Source organism: Alosa sapidissima, chromosome 19 (assembly GCF_018492685.1).
Source record: "Alosa sapidissima isolate fAloSap1 chromosome 19, fAloSap1.pri, whole genome shotgun sequence".
Taxonomy (NCBI): domain Eukaryota; kingdom Metazoa; phylum Chordata; class Actinopteri; order Clupeiformes; family Clupeidae; genus Alosa; species Alosa sapidissima.
In genome coordinates this window covers 24,379,443-24,394,409 of record NC_055975.1, presented here as the reverse complement: position 1 = coordinate 24,394,409, position 14,967 = coordinate 24,379,443, and the positions used below count along the sequence as shown (strand labels likewise).

The window sequence follows — 14,967 nt, the reverse complement described above, 5'->3', positions numbered from 1 at the left end:
GGAGCCGCTACTAGTAGGCTATACCAAAAGGGGATTTTTAAAGTCAGATCCAACTCGACTTGATGTGCGTCATAACCATATAGGTAGGCCTACTATTCAGTTCCAACAACATTAGCATAACCAACAGATGCAATGATACTTGCATAGAAAGAGTTCAAGGCTCATGCATGAGCAATGTATGAGCACGAAAATGAGTTCCAATTAGTCTCAAGCGTGACATACAGCTGTTTTGTGGTCAAAGTACAATCACGATTCATTTACACGCTTCGTTTGGGATAATAACTGATAAACTACACTTCCCAGAATACGGTGGGACTTTACAAGTATCTTATTGGTCACGATCTGGGCTACTCCTACTCTGACGAAGGTCTTGCGACAAGTGGTGTGCGTTTAGAATTGACCATCAAGTTGAGATGGTGCACATAATCCTAGCATTCTGGATTTTAGGTTGAGAGACGTTTGTATCATGGCTTTGAGCAGCAGGGAGTTCTGCCTAAGCTTTAGTAAGCATGCAAAGGCAATGGGATTTTATAAGCGGGCTTCTGAGCTGGTAACTCAAAGCAATATCCCAAAGGTTCAGCGGCGGTGGTTTTCAAGTGCTACTCAAGAAGAAAACAAACTGTCACCAAGTGACCCAGCATGCTCAAGTGCGATGTCGTCGAAAACTAACTCTGTACAGGTAGGTAGGTCCAAAGCAAATCAACTGTTCTGTTAAAAACTTTGGTATGTTGTCAAAGAGCAATGTTAGCTCCGTCGCTTTTTTGTCAGCCCATTATAAGAAGCCGCTAGTGTAGGCTAGTGAAGTTTTACTTGCAGACCATTACTGTAGTATTGTAGGCCTACTTATTTTCTCATGACTTGTATGAACTTATGGTCATGGTCTGCTACTGAGAGAAAACCTGTTAGAATGTGTCAATTGAGTATGGCTTTGCAATAGATGAAGACATGGGTTTATAGGCCCAAGTTTTTTAAGCAGCAAAAGTTTTTTGAATGTCACTCCATGTAAAATCAGCCAGGAAAATGGTTGCATTTTCTTTGGACTACAATGATGGTGGTGGTGGTGGTGGTGGTGTGTGTGTGTGTGTGTGGGTGTGTGGGGGGGGGGGGGGCGCATGATCAACACCCATTTAGCAAACAAGCCAGTTTATCACAGCTGTCATATTGCTCTTTCTTTTTTGAAACCCAACCTTCCATGTCAGTATTTATCTTTTTCAGCAGCATGGAGAGTATATGGCTACGCCAACATAATGTAGGCTAGCTGTTGTGCACCAGGGATGGGCAGTATTTATGATAGGCCTATTTAAAATACATATTTTAAATACAAAATAACATTTTGCCATTTATATTGTATTGGGTTGAATAAAATCGCTGTGTATTTTGTATCAAAATACTTTATAGATGTGTATTTTTGTAGTTTAAAGATTCTGCTAAATATTTCTGGTAAAACCAATACTTTTGGTGATGTGTGATGACACCATAAAAGTGCAAAAATAAAAGAGAAAAACGGTTCCTCTCAAACACTGTTTACGTAATCAACAGAGTCAGCGTACTGATGAAGGAATAGATTAGAAGTAGACAGATATGAAAGGTTTAGAAAGTGATTTCATGCTCTATTTTCAAAAATACAGTATTTCATTTTGATATATGGCGTGGCTACTGTATTGTGTAGTTTATTTTGATACACTTAAAATTAGGTTATTTGATATTTTATTTTAAAAAGACATTTTGATATATTTTCCCCTATCCCTGGGTGCAGCTAACTACATTTTCCTTTTCTGAATCTCCCTTCCTGAGGATGGTGGTGGTGCTGAATGTAATTAATGTGTCTAATTAATGTGTCATATCGTAGAGATGTTGTTGCTTATCACACATAGTTTATGAAAACTGGATGTTAATATATAGTTGGTGGGCTGTGTCTGCCCCCTGGTCCGTAGCTTTGACACCCCTACAAAGTGTTGTGCTACATCCATAGTTATTATCAATACAAAGATGTACAACACCCATTTATCTATGGTGTACTTTGGACAGTAGATGGCCACACACTGAGCTACTTCCATGTAGATTTTCATGTTCCTACAGTACTAGCTACCCCATATACCATTTTAGTTCTTTGAAAATTACTTAAAAAAACAACCTCCGGGTCATTCCACGTCAATTGAACCAGGCATATTGATGTCAATTGGGCATTTTGCCCATGTTCAGGGTGGAAAATAAAAAAGAAAGATTTTCATAAGACAAGTCAAATTGGTGTTTTTAAAAAGAAGGGATCATGGAGAATAAAGGAAAACATATTAAAAAAATATTTGTATATTCCCACAAGGTGTTTGGGCGCTCTGAAAATGATAGCCAAAATGATTTTTCAGACTTGTGAGGTCTGCTGTTCAGACCCTGAAGGGATTTATTTTCTGTTCATTGCTTTTTGTGAGCGTGTTTCTACTTATCTCAGTAAGGAAAATAAATCAAGAGCCTATGTTGAGTACAAATATGTCTTCTGAAGGCCTAAACAGAGTCCAGCCAAAAACTCCAATAAAATTTGTATCAATTTTGAGGGACAACTATGACCATTCAGAATCATCCAGACCAAGCTTGACGATTTTGCTACATACTATTCTTATTTATGTACCAGCAAGCAAAATTTGAGCCTCCTACATGGTTTAGTTATTGCGCTGTGGGCTTGGGAACTTTGACAAAAAAAAGAGGCCGACCAAAATCGACACCCCCCTCTCCCTGTAAAATACGCTGTATCTTGGAAAGTATAGATTTTACATTAGAGTCATTTTACAGTGTGTCTCCTGGATAACATAGGTACACCTGGTAATTTTTTCAGAATTTTTTGAGACCTAAGTGCGTGGGCCCTGGTTCAATTGACGTGGAATGACCCCTCCCCTTTTTTATCCTTGATTTTCCTTGCCATTATTTGTGAAGGCCTCATGTATTAATAAAATACATAAAGTAATGAAAATAATGATTGATACAAAATGGGTACAATAAACAATTTTATAATACTCTTAATACTCTTTTTGCACATTTTCCCAAATCTGTGGGTTTATACAACATCAGTGAGCTTGCTGAACACAATTTCAATGATTCAGTCATACTGAGATGTTTGTCTTCCATCCTGCAAAGTTTGGGCTGGCTATGAAATATGGCTTCCCAAATGTGTGTTCTTGGTCTGTTAAACTGAAGGTGTCCCTAATTTCTTTAAAGAGAGACGTGTCAGTGCAGGGCAGTGGTGTAGTCTAGTTAGCTGTAGTGGGTATACTGTGATCAACCCCAAATGTTGATACGTATCCTTGCTTATGATGCTTTTTAAGTGTGTATACTGCGTAGTCCAGCGTATCACGTAGACTACACCACTGGTACAGGGTGAAAAATACCTTTTTTTGTAGGGATCAACTAAGTTAATTCATGTAGGTTGGTTGGTGTGGAAAAATGCTTTAGCCTATGGAAATTCACTGAATTTCACTGGGTTTTCTGATACTTTTCTAACTGATTTTTCCACTTAGGTCCCTGCAGGCATTAGACGAGTGTTAAAGGCTGAGACCTTGCCTTTTTCAGCATTCTTGACGGACTCTTTTGGTCGGAGGCACAATTACCTGCGCATCTCGCTGACTGAGAGGTGCAATCTTCGCTGTGAGTTTCCTGTGTAACCCTGGCAGTCAGTATGTTAATCAGTGCTCTCATTTGACCTTGTATTCAATTGTTGAAGTGAAATTCAAATAACTGGACTAAACACACTAAACACCTTAGTCTAATCTCAACTGGGTGCTGAATCTTCCTGAGCGTCAATATAAACTTTATGAATAAGGGAAACTTAAATAGCCTAAAGCAGAACTGTGATTCCTACCTTTATTCATAAAACATTTCTATCAAGTTTCTATCAATCACCTCAAAGTTTATATCAAATGAAATTCAAATAGCTGATTAAAGCTTGTAATAGATTGAAATGCATGTAGGTGAACTTCAGAAGTCTATTACATGCATGTGTTACCAGTAGTGGCTGTGGCTGGACATTGTAAAAAACCATAAGGCATTTTTCTCAGTTTCACTGTTTGTGCAGATACTGTTCTTTGCCTTAGTATGGCAGAGTAGCCCACATGAATGTGGAATGTATTGTGTGCCGTGCAGTTGGTGGAAATGCCCCATACGATATAGACAGTTGCAAGCTATGTAATCTTGATTTAACTGATTTACCTGAACCAACCTTAATGTGGTCAATTTCTACATTCCGTTGCAGCTATAACAAGAGAGCTCGTCTACGGAAAACTGCACATTTCTTTATCTGTCGTATTCATCATATTAGATCACAATATATGAAAAGAAATAACAACAATTGTCATTTTTGTTTATTCACACCATGGATGATATCTATTTACTAGTGAGTCCTTATTGCTTTCTGCAGGCCAGTACTGCATGCCGGAGGAGGGGATCAAGCTGACTCCTCGTGCCCAGCTACTGAGTACTGAAGAAGTACTGACCCTGGCCAGACTCTTCGTTCAGGAGGGCGTGGACAAGATCCGCTTGACAGGGGGCGAGCCTCTTATCAGACCGGATGTATTGCATATTATCGGTGAGAAATGGACTGTGTCAGGCTGGGTGTGTGTCACGTCAGATTGATAACAAAAATGGTGCCTCATGGCACTTGACTAGCCTCTAAACCTTTGGAAATGTCCATCATGGCTGTTGGTCTTGGTTTTGACATTCTCCACTTGTTAATTTTGGGGACTGAAGCTCTGTAGACACATCCTTGTCAGTGCCTTGTCATTTTGTGGTACTATTGTCACCCCCCCCCCCCCCCCCCCCCCCCCCCCCACATCCTGAAATTATTACTTTGACCTAAACATTCTCTTTTGGAATATATAAGTACCGTGTAGTTTTTGAAAACGGTGGTACTAACGTAGTGGATAAAGAGTTGGGCTAGCATGCAGTAGCCTGAAAAGTTGTCGGTTCAATTCCCGGCTTCCACCACTGTGCCCTTGAGCTCTGGGGATAATGGCCCTTGTAATATAATTGACATATTTAAGTCGCTTAGGAATAGGATAAAAGCGTCTGCTAAATGAATACATGTAAATGAAAATGTATCCTTGAATAGGACTGAAAATCTTTTGAAAAGATAGAGAAGGTCTTATCAGTAAACAGTTGGAAGTACAGTTAACACTGCCAACTGATAAATTGCTGCAACTGAGCTGTCAGTCAAACCTCTGTCATTCTCCGTTTATCTCGCACCTGTATGGTACTATTTATTGTTACTCTAAGGCAGTGTTTCTCAAAGTGTGGTCCTCAAGCTATCCCAAGTGGTCCTCGACCAGACGTGGTAAAATATAATATAGATAAGTTGTTTGCAATATTGAACCAACTTGTATGTAAATCCAAACAGTTCTGCAACACTGCCTATGTAAGCTACGCCATGCAGTTGAAATCATATGAATCCTCTGACACAATAAGCAAGGTGCAAATACAATAAGCAAGGTGGCTCAGTGAGTAGGCCTACTGTGTAATATACTGTTGAAGTAGGTCTACTGTTTTCTTTTTAGCTAGGTGGTCCGTGAGTTTTTTTTTTTTCTAAGTGGTCCTTGGTCTGAAAAGGTTTGAGAAACACTGCTCTTAGGTCTTCTTTTGCATTGAATGTCCTCATTTGTAAGTCATTTAGGATAATAGTGTTAGCTAAATGAATAACTAAGTCCAAGTCGTAAATGTTTTGACTGCTTATTGCAGATTTACCAAGCAGTGACCAGTATGGCCAAGCTGTGTCTGACCATTGCTAATCACTGAACATGTCTTTTGAGTACCACATGGTTTCATCAGTCGTCCATAATTAGACATGGCATAAAGGGCCATTTGAACGGTGCATTTTTAGCAGTAGTCCACATAGGATAATGCCCATCATTCATAGAAGCCCCTAATCTTTTTTTGATGCCTTATAATGCCTTATGATTTTTTCATTTTTAGGTGAAATGCGGAAATTGGAAGGTTTGAAAACCATAGCCATAACGACTAATGGTGTGAATTTGAGTCGCCTCCTTCCTGGTTTAAAGGACGCTGGGGTTGATCTACTCAACATTAGCCTAGACTCTTTGGTGCCCGCCAAATTCGAGTTCATCGCCAGACGAAAAGGTAAGGGCTTACGCACCTGTTCATATTAACTTCTCTGCTGTATCGACGTTGCATGTTTTGTGCATCTTGTTGTCATTCAAGCGCTGCAAAAAACATCTTTGTGATTGTATTCAATATGTTAATAGGTAACAAAACTTAAAAGTTAACAAAAAATATTTTAATTGTCATTGTGAGTTTTTCAGATAATCTGTGACATGTTTAAAAACATATGTGTCTAATGTTTACTGCCATTACATCAGCACCAGCCCACAATGTGCGCGCCAGGCAGCTAGAATCGTTTTCATGCTTGATTCAGTCACAGACAAGCGTGGCTGGTGTGTGAGAAATGGAATGAAATGGATGAGGAAGATGCAGGAGATTTGAACGAAAATGGCACAGGCATGTGATCTGTCTGCACAAAAACTTCACAGAAGTTCATAATGTCATAGTTCATAGGGTCGTTAGAGAACACAGCATTGCTCAAGCACATGCCATTGCAAAGTGTGTGTGTGTGGATGTTACTGAATATTCTGGATGAGACTGCAGTCTGCCTATATGTACTTGCTTTAGCATATCATTTAAAATCTGCATAACTCTGTTCTACAGGGTTTCATAAAGTTATGGAGGGCATCAATAAAGCCATTGAGATGGGATACAACATAGTCAAGGTAATGTTGAATCTAATGTATTGAGACTGGATAACTTTGTCTTCATTTGTCATGGTCTTCAAACTGAGCATTGTTTATTTGGCTTTTGTTAATTTGTGAATCATGTGCTGTTCACTTGCGCTGTTTTCCTGCTGCAGGTGAACTGTGTGGTGATGCGTGGGCTGAATGAAGACGAGCTTCTTGACTTTGTGGCTCTGACAGAAAAAAAGCCCTTGGAAGTCCGGTTCATTGAGTACATGCCCTTTGATGGTGAGTATGAGGTATGATAATTACATTACATTAGGCTTCGCTTTTTAAACCCAAAGCGACTCCCAACAGGGAAACAATCAAGGTAGTGTGTGATAAGGACAAATTAGCAGTAAGTGCTACTTCCATACAGTCAAGTGTCATTTCTAGTCAGGTGGTAAGTGCAAGAATTAGCAAGTCTAGTTGTAGGTAGTGCTACGAGTAGAGATACTCTCTGGAGAGCTGAGACTTCAGAAGTTTTTTGAAAGTAGATAGGATGATAATGATGATGTTGATGATGATGATAATGTTCTGTCAATGCTGCTGACTTAGTGATATTGATTAGGATCATTTGTTTTTTGAATGGTTCCGAGGTTGTAAACTTGCTAGACCAAAACTTATTTCCACTTCCACTTATTTCCACTTCTCTAAAAGTGCCTTTTAATTTCTGGTAATGCGCTTTCTAATGCCTTCCCAGGAAACAGGTGGAATTTTAAAAAAATGGTGAGCTACCAAGAGATGTTGGACCACATCAAGCAGGAATGGCCAAACCTGGAGCTTCTTCATGGTGCAGAGTCTGACACCGCCAAGGTCAGTCAGCTGCCACACATTTTTGTGGCTTGTAAATGCTTGCTGAATATTGAAACACTCATAGAACTGATTGTCTTTAGACTTTTCCTCAGCCACAATAGAATGGCATTTGATAAGATGTATGAAGGCAGAATTCTGTCATAAATATGAAGCGCAGAGTATTGCAATTATTTCGCCCTGACCCCGAGCAAAGGCGTGCATAAGCGGCCACTCGCCACTCAACTAACTGTGCATGGCACAGTCAAAGTTTAACCATGTTGAACTTTGACCATGACACATGATAGCGGCTACCATTTAGTGGCAAGCACAGCGCACAGTGCATACCGCTTCCTATATTAAAGAGTTGTTGTGCCCAGGTTTTCTCGTTTAACCTTTGATAGTCCCTAAAAGGTTGAAAACCCGATGTGGATAACTTACTATGTTACTCCTCAAGGTTATGTTTCCTCTCACAAATTGAATCATTTTACATACTGAATGAGAACAGTGTTCACTCAAACCCAATGACTGCATGTTTACAGCAGTGGTCAGCCTGGGTATTGCAGTCTAAAGTCCAGGCCCCAGACAGGTAAAAATGCTGTCAAGTTTATACTATGGACTGTGAAGGGCAGACCTCACTAGCATTTGAAATAACCATTAACCATCACCATGACACTCACTCTCATAGAGCACCTTACCACGCATAAAGAATTACAGGCTCAGTCCCTGCCTTGTCACTGCAAGCGCCTCATATTCTGCTCCAAGTTAGTTTGCAGCAGTCAAAGGAAGAAAGCTGAATAGTGAGTCAGCTGTTCATTAGGCTACACCTATCTTTAGTGAATTATGTGTGATACACTGGCATTTGGGGGTGGCATATTCCTTTTTTGCCATGATCACTGAATTTTCTGCATCCGTTCGGTCAATGGTGTTGAGGGGTGCACTAAATTGTATGTAGATTTCAACATGTGGTCATTCTCCCTTAATTACTTGCCTGAAACTGTATAAAAAAATCTGGGGAAATGTAGGGAGGGGATTATGTTTTCTGTTGGATGTCTCCAGTTGTGTTTCTCCCTTTTATAGATTTACAAAGTTCCAGGCTTCCAGGGCCAGATTGGTTTCATTACTTCCATGTCAGACCACTTCTGTGGCTCCTGCAACCGCCTCCGTATCACAGCAGATGGCAACCTTAAGGTATATATACACCGATAGCCATGTTTTAACATTCATTTACAATGTAGTCATATCTTTTCTTTTTGTTTTGTCAGTGCCTTTCACAATCAGCAGCTAGGTGTGGGTTGAGGGTTGTACTGGGTAGTTTAGCTGAGCTGGCTGCCATTCTGCGTTCTATGGAATGCTTGCACAAACCTTACGCCATCATCTTGGATGGTTTCACATCCTTCTGTGAGTCAAATGCATGTGATGCTGTGGATGAGGCAAGGCAATTGGCAAGAGGAGGACTGTCATTTCTGTGTATGTGTGAAAAAGTAGTTCCTCTGTCAGTTGTACACTGAATTGCATCAGGTCACATAAAACAACACAAGGTCATGGAATATGAATGAAAGTGAACTCAATGAGTTAAAAGGAAACATGTTTTAAAAATTGGCATGGGAAATTGTCCTAGGTTATTGCTAGATCAATTCCATCAAGTTACAAAAATTGCAGGGTGGGGAAAATTACACTTCAAAGCATTTGTCTTTTGACTGTATAATGGTAAGCTGTACCACTGATTTGAGAGACAAAGATTGATCTAATATGATGATGATCAATATGATATATATGCAATGCAAATAATGCAACAAATTGTTCTTACATCGCCCCATAGACTCTGTCGCTTCCAATTACTGCTCTGCCTTTACAGCCATCAATACAAATGTTATTTTCAACTTTAGTGGAGTATGTGACATACAGATTTAGTCTGGCAGAGTGTTGGAATGCACAGTGTATAGTGCTTGGCTAGGGACACAATTATGTGTCCTCAGTTATGTGTTATTGTTATGTCTGATGTCTACAATGTCTTATTGTATCTATGTCCCAGGTATGTCCCTTTGCATTTAAAAGGTGATTAAAAATCCTTCTATTCTTAAAAATCTGCAGGCCCACAACTAGTTCAGATTTCAAATTGTGAATCATAATGAGTCATTGTGCACAAAAGGCTACAAGGCTAAAGGCTGCACAGAATGCTAAACTCCACCCATGTCGTGTGCAGGTGTGTTTGTTTGGGAACTCTGAGGTGTCCCTGAGAGATGTACTCCGCTCTGGAGCCACCGACGCTGAGCTGCTGCAGATCATCTCTGCTGCTGTGGGCCGTAAGAAGAAGCAACATGCAGGTACTTTTTCTGTCCTCAATCTTTAATGCTCCTAATTCATGCTCAGATGCGATTTTGTGGCTCACTACATTATGTTACAGATTTCCCCATGATGCAGTAGTATAGTCAGTGCCAAGTTATCCTTTTTGAGATTCATTCCTATTGTCAATGTCCCCGATTCTACAATTAGCATACCATTTACTAGCTTTAATGGCTGAGAGTCTGCCCTTATTGGAAACCAACAATAATACAGCAGTGTTCCCCACAGAATTGAATTCCATTTGTGGTGGTTGGTTTGCAGAATTAACTTGAGAATACAACAGTTTTTAACAAATTAGCACAGCGTGGTTATGATGCTAACCAGATTTAAGCACAATTTGGTACAACCTGGAAACTCATTGTGTGGTGGTCAATGTTGATATTGTGGTGGGCCGCCACAAATAAGTCAATGTATGGGAAACACTGTACAGTAATAGACCGGACTTGTCTTCACAGAGATTTCCACTCGGTTCTTCTTTTCATATGGATCATGCTGATAAAATACAGCATTGAGAAACATGTGTATCATGCAACTGCATTTATAGACCCTTTCAACAACAAAAACAAAAACAATGCTTGAACGTTCTATTTGGGCCCCAATCTACTTCCTCTGCATTAAGATAACATATGGAATGTTAAAAAGGAAGTCTTGTGGGGCCAACTATGATGCTGATAATGGAATGGAAGGTAGATCCTTTCAAGAGAGTTCACTTATTCAACTTTCACTTGCCTTTGTTACACACCTAGCTTTCACAATATCAGCTCTATTCAATAGCTCAAGGGTCCACCCTAATGAATTGTTTTATGGATTATATATAGGTTTCTTGATAGATTTTTTTCCCCCACCCTTTTTGTAGCTGAGATCATTGAAATGAATGGTCGTATGCCTGTACTTCTCACCCGTAACAGTTGGTGGCGGTAATGCACCAAGTTGGTATGCCAACCAACAGTAATGTAACAGAGGACGAAGCCTCTGTAGACTGCCGTCAAGCCAAAGAATATAGTTAGGCTCCTCGACCTGTGCCAACCTACTGTACCTGGTTTGTAGATGTTATGCCAACAATTATATGTCTCAACAATGAACTGAGGAACAGGAAAGGGATTTCCTGGAGATAAAAACATTCCACCAATCATTTTACTATGGGGAGTAAAATACCCACAAACCCCTGCACACTATTGTGTGAGATGTTTTTTTTTGCGTCTCAGCATCCTAAAGGATGGCACACATGGGAATTGCAGCAATGGGTTGCATCTTGCAGTTGCTGTGTTTATATTAAGAGTCAACCTCTATAATGCCCTCACACGAAAGTTGCTTTATTGTTTGGAATAAAATAGCTTTGTTATCTTTGTGTGTTTGGGCAGTATTTCAACAATCATTTTACTGTAATCTCATCAGTCTACCAATTTAAGCAACTGTTGCTGGAGGCTTCCATACCTTGGCAACTCCTGTGTCACTAGGGCCAGCCGAATGGGATGATTTGGCATCAGACTCCACAGTGGGGTTGTCTGGTTGTCTGACAGGGAGAGACCGTAAAGGGCCGTTCACACCAGGAACAATAACTATAAAGATAGCTCTAACTATAACGACATTAGCATCCACACTGACCAACGACTAGGAAAGTCTGTCCTTGTCTTGATTAATGTGATGTCTAAAATTTGATGGATTCTGTCAGCTTTTTTTATTGTTCTCAAAATTGCACTGAAAGTGATCCCCAATGATATCGATCTTCATGTCGTTATGTGTGGATGTTGTCATTCATACTAGCTAAAATGATGACATGACATGTGGTGTGCTGTCTGTTACTCCGAAACAATTTCATGCCCGTTTGGTACAATATTGTCATTTCTACAAAGCTTATTTAACCAATGGTGGACCGGCGGCACACATGCTTTCTCATAGATGTTAGTTGCTTGAGACCAAGTGAAGTTTTAGTATAAGTATATACTCTTTTGATTCTGTGAGGGGAAATTTGGTCTCTGCATTTATCCCAATCCGTGAATTAGTGAAGCACACAGTAAGGTGAAGCACACACTAATCCAGACGCAGTGAGCTGCCTGCTACAGCGGCACTCAGTGAGGGGTTGGGTGCTTTGCTTAAGGGCACTTCAGCCGTGCCTACTGGTCGGGGTTCGAACCGGCAACCCTCCGGTTACAAGTCCGAAGCCCTAACCAGTAGGCCACGCTGCCCTGGGACTCCCCCATCAGTGTTCCCTTGATTGACCTGAAGCTGCCATCATTCAAGATTGGCTAGCTGATAGACTTGGCCTCAATTAAGTGTGTGGGAGAACTAACTACCCTGCTTGTGAGTAGTTTGTAGCAGGAGATTCTAAAATGGTGTTGTCCCCCAACCCCTTTCACCAGTGTAAAGTACTGACGTTTGACCCCAGGTCGGAGGTCATTCTACCTACAATGATCCTGCCTGTTCAGCAAGAAGATGCTTGACTTCTCAATTCATGTCCAGTCTGACCTCTATGTGTCTATGTTGAACACATGCATGCTCTTAGGACAATGGCACAGTTGTTTGTGTGTTCTGGGGCCTGTGGGGAAAAAGTCTCCCTCTGAATGGGTTCCTGTTGTGTGTTGTGTTGTCGCTCTAAAGCAATGAGAAAATACAAACTGTTTTCTTTCCATAATAATATCAGTTTACTGAAAGTCGTACAAAATCAAAGCAGCCACCATTCTATTTGACATTTTGTCACTGGCAGAAAATGAAAGCCAACAGCACCGCGATATCTGTTGACAATATTTTTCATCAAGCAACACTTGGACTACAAACTAGTCTTTACTCTTCCTACCAGCAAAAATATAATTACCCAGAGAGGCTGCCTTTGCAGTGCATTAGCACACATTTGTACATCTTCACGACCTGCCAACCCCTGCTGTGTACAATATGCAACCCATAAATTCACAATAACTTGTTGAAAATGCAGTTTCTTTATCTTCTTTACTCTCCAGGCATGTTCAATATCTCTAAGATGAAGAACAGACCCATGATCCTCATCGGTGGGTGACATTGCTTTAGGTACTGTCTCCTCCATGTTATTGTTTCTGGTCATGTACACTACTGTTCAAAAGTTTGAAATCACACAAGGAAACTCTGGAATAAGGTGGAAATAGAATATCATGGGCACCTTGTTAAGATTAGAGATAACCATTTTTGTTTAAATAAGACATTTGGGCTTGATCCTTTGTTTTCAATCCTCCATATTCAGTAATGACAAAATCTGCAGTATTGCAGCTTGACTGTTCTTTACCTACAAAGCTCTTGCCCAAGGGTTTTGGATCAGTATGTGCAGTATCTTTCTCTTTTGAATTTTGTCTTCCATCAAACTTTGATCAATTTTTTAGAACCTCTGCCATTCCAGAATATCTTCATGGTTCTAAGGCGGGTGTTTTATGGGTACAATGTAATAAAGCTTTTACTTTCCAAAGCCGGACATTTTTCACCTCTGTCTTAGAGCAGTGTTGTAGTACCAGCACCACCATGAATTATTACCACAATTTTGTTTGACTGTGACTAGTGTCAGTATCAGAACCTGATCAGAACTGAGACCCTACTCTCCTCCTCAGGTGGATTACCCAGAGTGCTGTTGTCAGAGCCAAGGGGAAAAATCGACTCTGTTCCAGACCACCTTCATTTATCAGAGTCCAGTGTCCTGTCATCGACCCCAACAGAATTATCCCTCACAGACATTCAAGATGCAGGTCGCCCTCTGGAAGCAGGCACTAAAGCACCAGAAATGCATAGATTAGTTTTGGCCAATGGAAATGCTGAGGTCACTCAGAAGAGAACATTTGTCGAGGCCAGTAGTTGCTCAAGAAACGGGGAAGTGACCGTAGGTCCTCTCAGGTTTTCTATGTCCAGAACTCCGTTGTCAGGTGGAACCTCTGATTTAGCTTCCGAAATGCACACAAATGAAAAAACAAACACGCACAACCTGCTTGGCCATGATGGCCATGCTGCACTAAAGACTGCTGCTTTTTTGCGCCAAGTTTCTGCATGTCTCCCAGTAGCGCCCTCCAGTGTACAGGGCAGTTTTATCAAGCAACCACTACCACTACTACAAAGAATCCATCAGACTCATAGACAAGCTAAAGATGCCAATCAACAGATGAAGACTGTTAAAGATGCCAATCAACAGATGAAGAGCCCCCAAACATCCGATGTGTTGACTCACACCGATGCACGGGGTCAAGCCTCCATGGTGGATGTGAGTGAGAAAGGCACAACACGGCGTTCGGCAACGGCCAGTGCCAACGTGGTGCTGGGACGCCGAGCTTTCGACTTGGTGCGAGACAACCAGCTGGCCAAGGGTGATGCGTTGAGTGTGGCGCGACTAGCGGGCATCATGGCTGCCAAGCAGACGGCCTCACTCATTCCTCTGTGCCACCCTCTGCCGCTTGACCATGTCTCTGTCTCTGTCGAGCTACAGGAGGATGGACAAACGGCCGTTGTCACGGCTACCTGCCGCACTACAGGCCAGACTGGTGTGGAGATGGAGGCACTGACGGCTGTTACCGTGGCAGCGCTGGCCCTTTATGACATGTGCAAGGCTGTCAGTCGTGACATCATCATCACCGATGTCAAACTGCTTGCCAAGACAGGTGGTCAGAGAGGAGACTACCAGCGACACCAGACTTGAGTTGCTGCCCCTTCACATCGTCCTGCTGTAGAGATCACTGCCTTTCGTTAGTCCCAAGTGCACATAAAATACATCCAGTTAAAAAGACCCAATATAATGCAGGGAAGGTTAATAACAATGTATGTATGAACATCAGATTTAGCGTTTTCTTGTCAAGTAAATATAGGTTTGATTGGCTTTCACAGAAACCAATGCCCTGCCCTCCCATATGTTTTTCATAACTAGTACAAGTTTTACTAGACAGACAACTGAGCACAATTTTTACAGAGTATCTCTGTCATAGTCATCGTAGTTGAGCATTATTGGATTCACTAAAACAACACTACAGCCTGCCTAATATTATGCAAGATGATTTGTTTGTAGGTAATTATTGATCATTATAATTGTAATATCAAATCATATGACTAATAAAAAATAAATTACAAA

At 41.0% G+C, this 14,967-nt stretch overlaps 1 protein-coding gene across 6 annotated transcripts in view; it reads left to right on the top strand.

Annotated features, from left to right (window-relative positions):
- The window catches only part of mocs1 (molybdenum cofactor synthesis 1), a 31,194-nt gene extending 16,227 nt beyond the window's left edge, over nt 1-14,967 (top strand). Inside the window, exons 1-12 of one of the 6 annotated variants that reach the window (XM_042071942.1) lie at nt 178-679; nt 3,507-3,633; nt 4,403-4,570; nt 5,950-6,114; nt 6,700-6,761; nt 6,899-7,010; nt 7,465-7,577; nt 8,634-8,744; nt 9,760-9,880; nt 12,854-12,901; nt 13,234-13,283; nt 13,469-13,778. In XM_042071942.1, coding sequence (XP_041927876.1) covers nt 467-679; nt 3,507-3,633; nt 4,403-4,570; nt 5,950-6,114; nt 6,700-6,761; nt 6,899-7,010; nt 7,465-7,577; nt 8,634-8,744; nt 9,760-9,880; nt 12,854-12,901; nt 13,234-13,283; nt 13,469-13,651 — 1,473 coding nt within the window. In that variant the 5' untranslated portion in view covers nt 178-466 and the 3' untranslated portion in view covers nt 13,652-13,778. Of the gene's footprint in view, nt 1-177; nt 680-3,506; nt 3,634-4,402; nt 4,571-5,949; nt 6,115-6,699; nt 6,762-6,898; nt 7,011-7,464; nt 7,578-8,633; nt 8,745-9,759; nt 9,881-12,853; nt 12,921-13,233; nt 13,288-13,468 lie in introns of those variants that run through there. The other 5 variants (XM_042071944.1, XM_042071939.1, XM_042071943.1 and 2 more) reach the window with 5 other exon arrangements.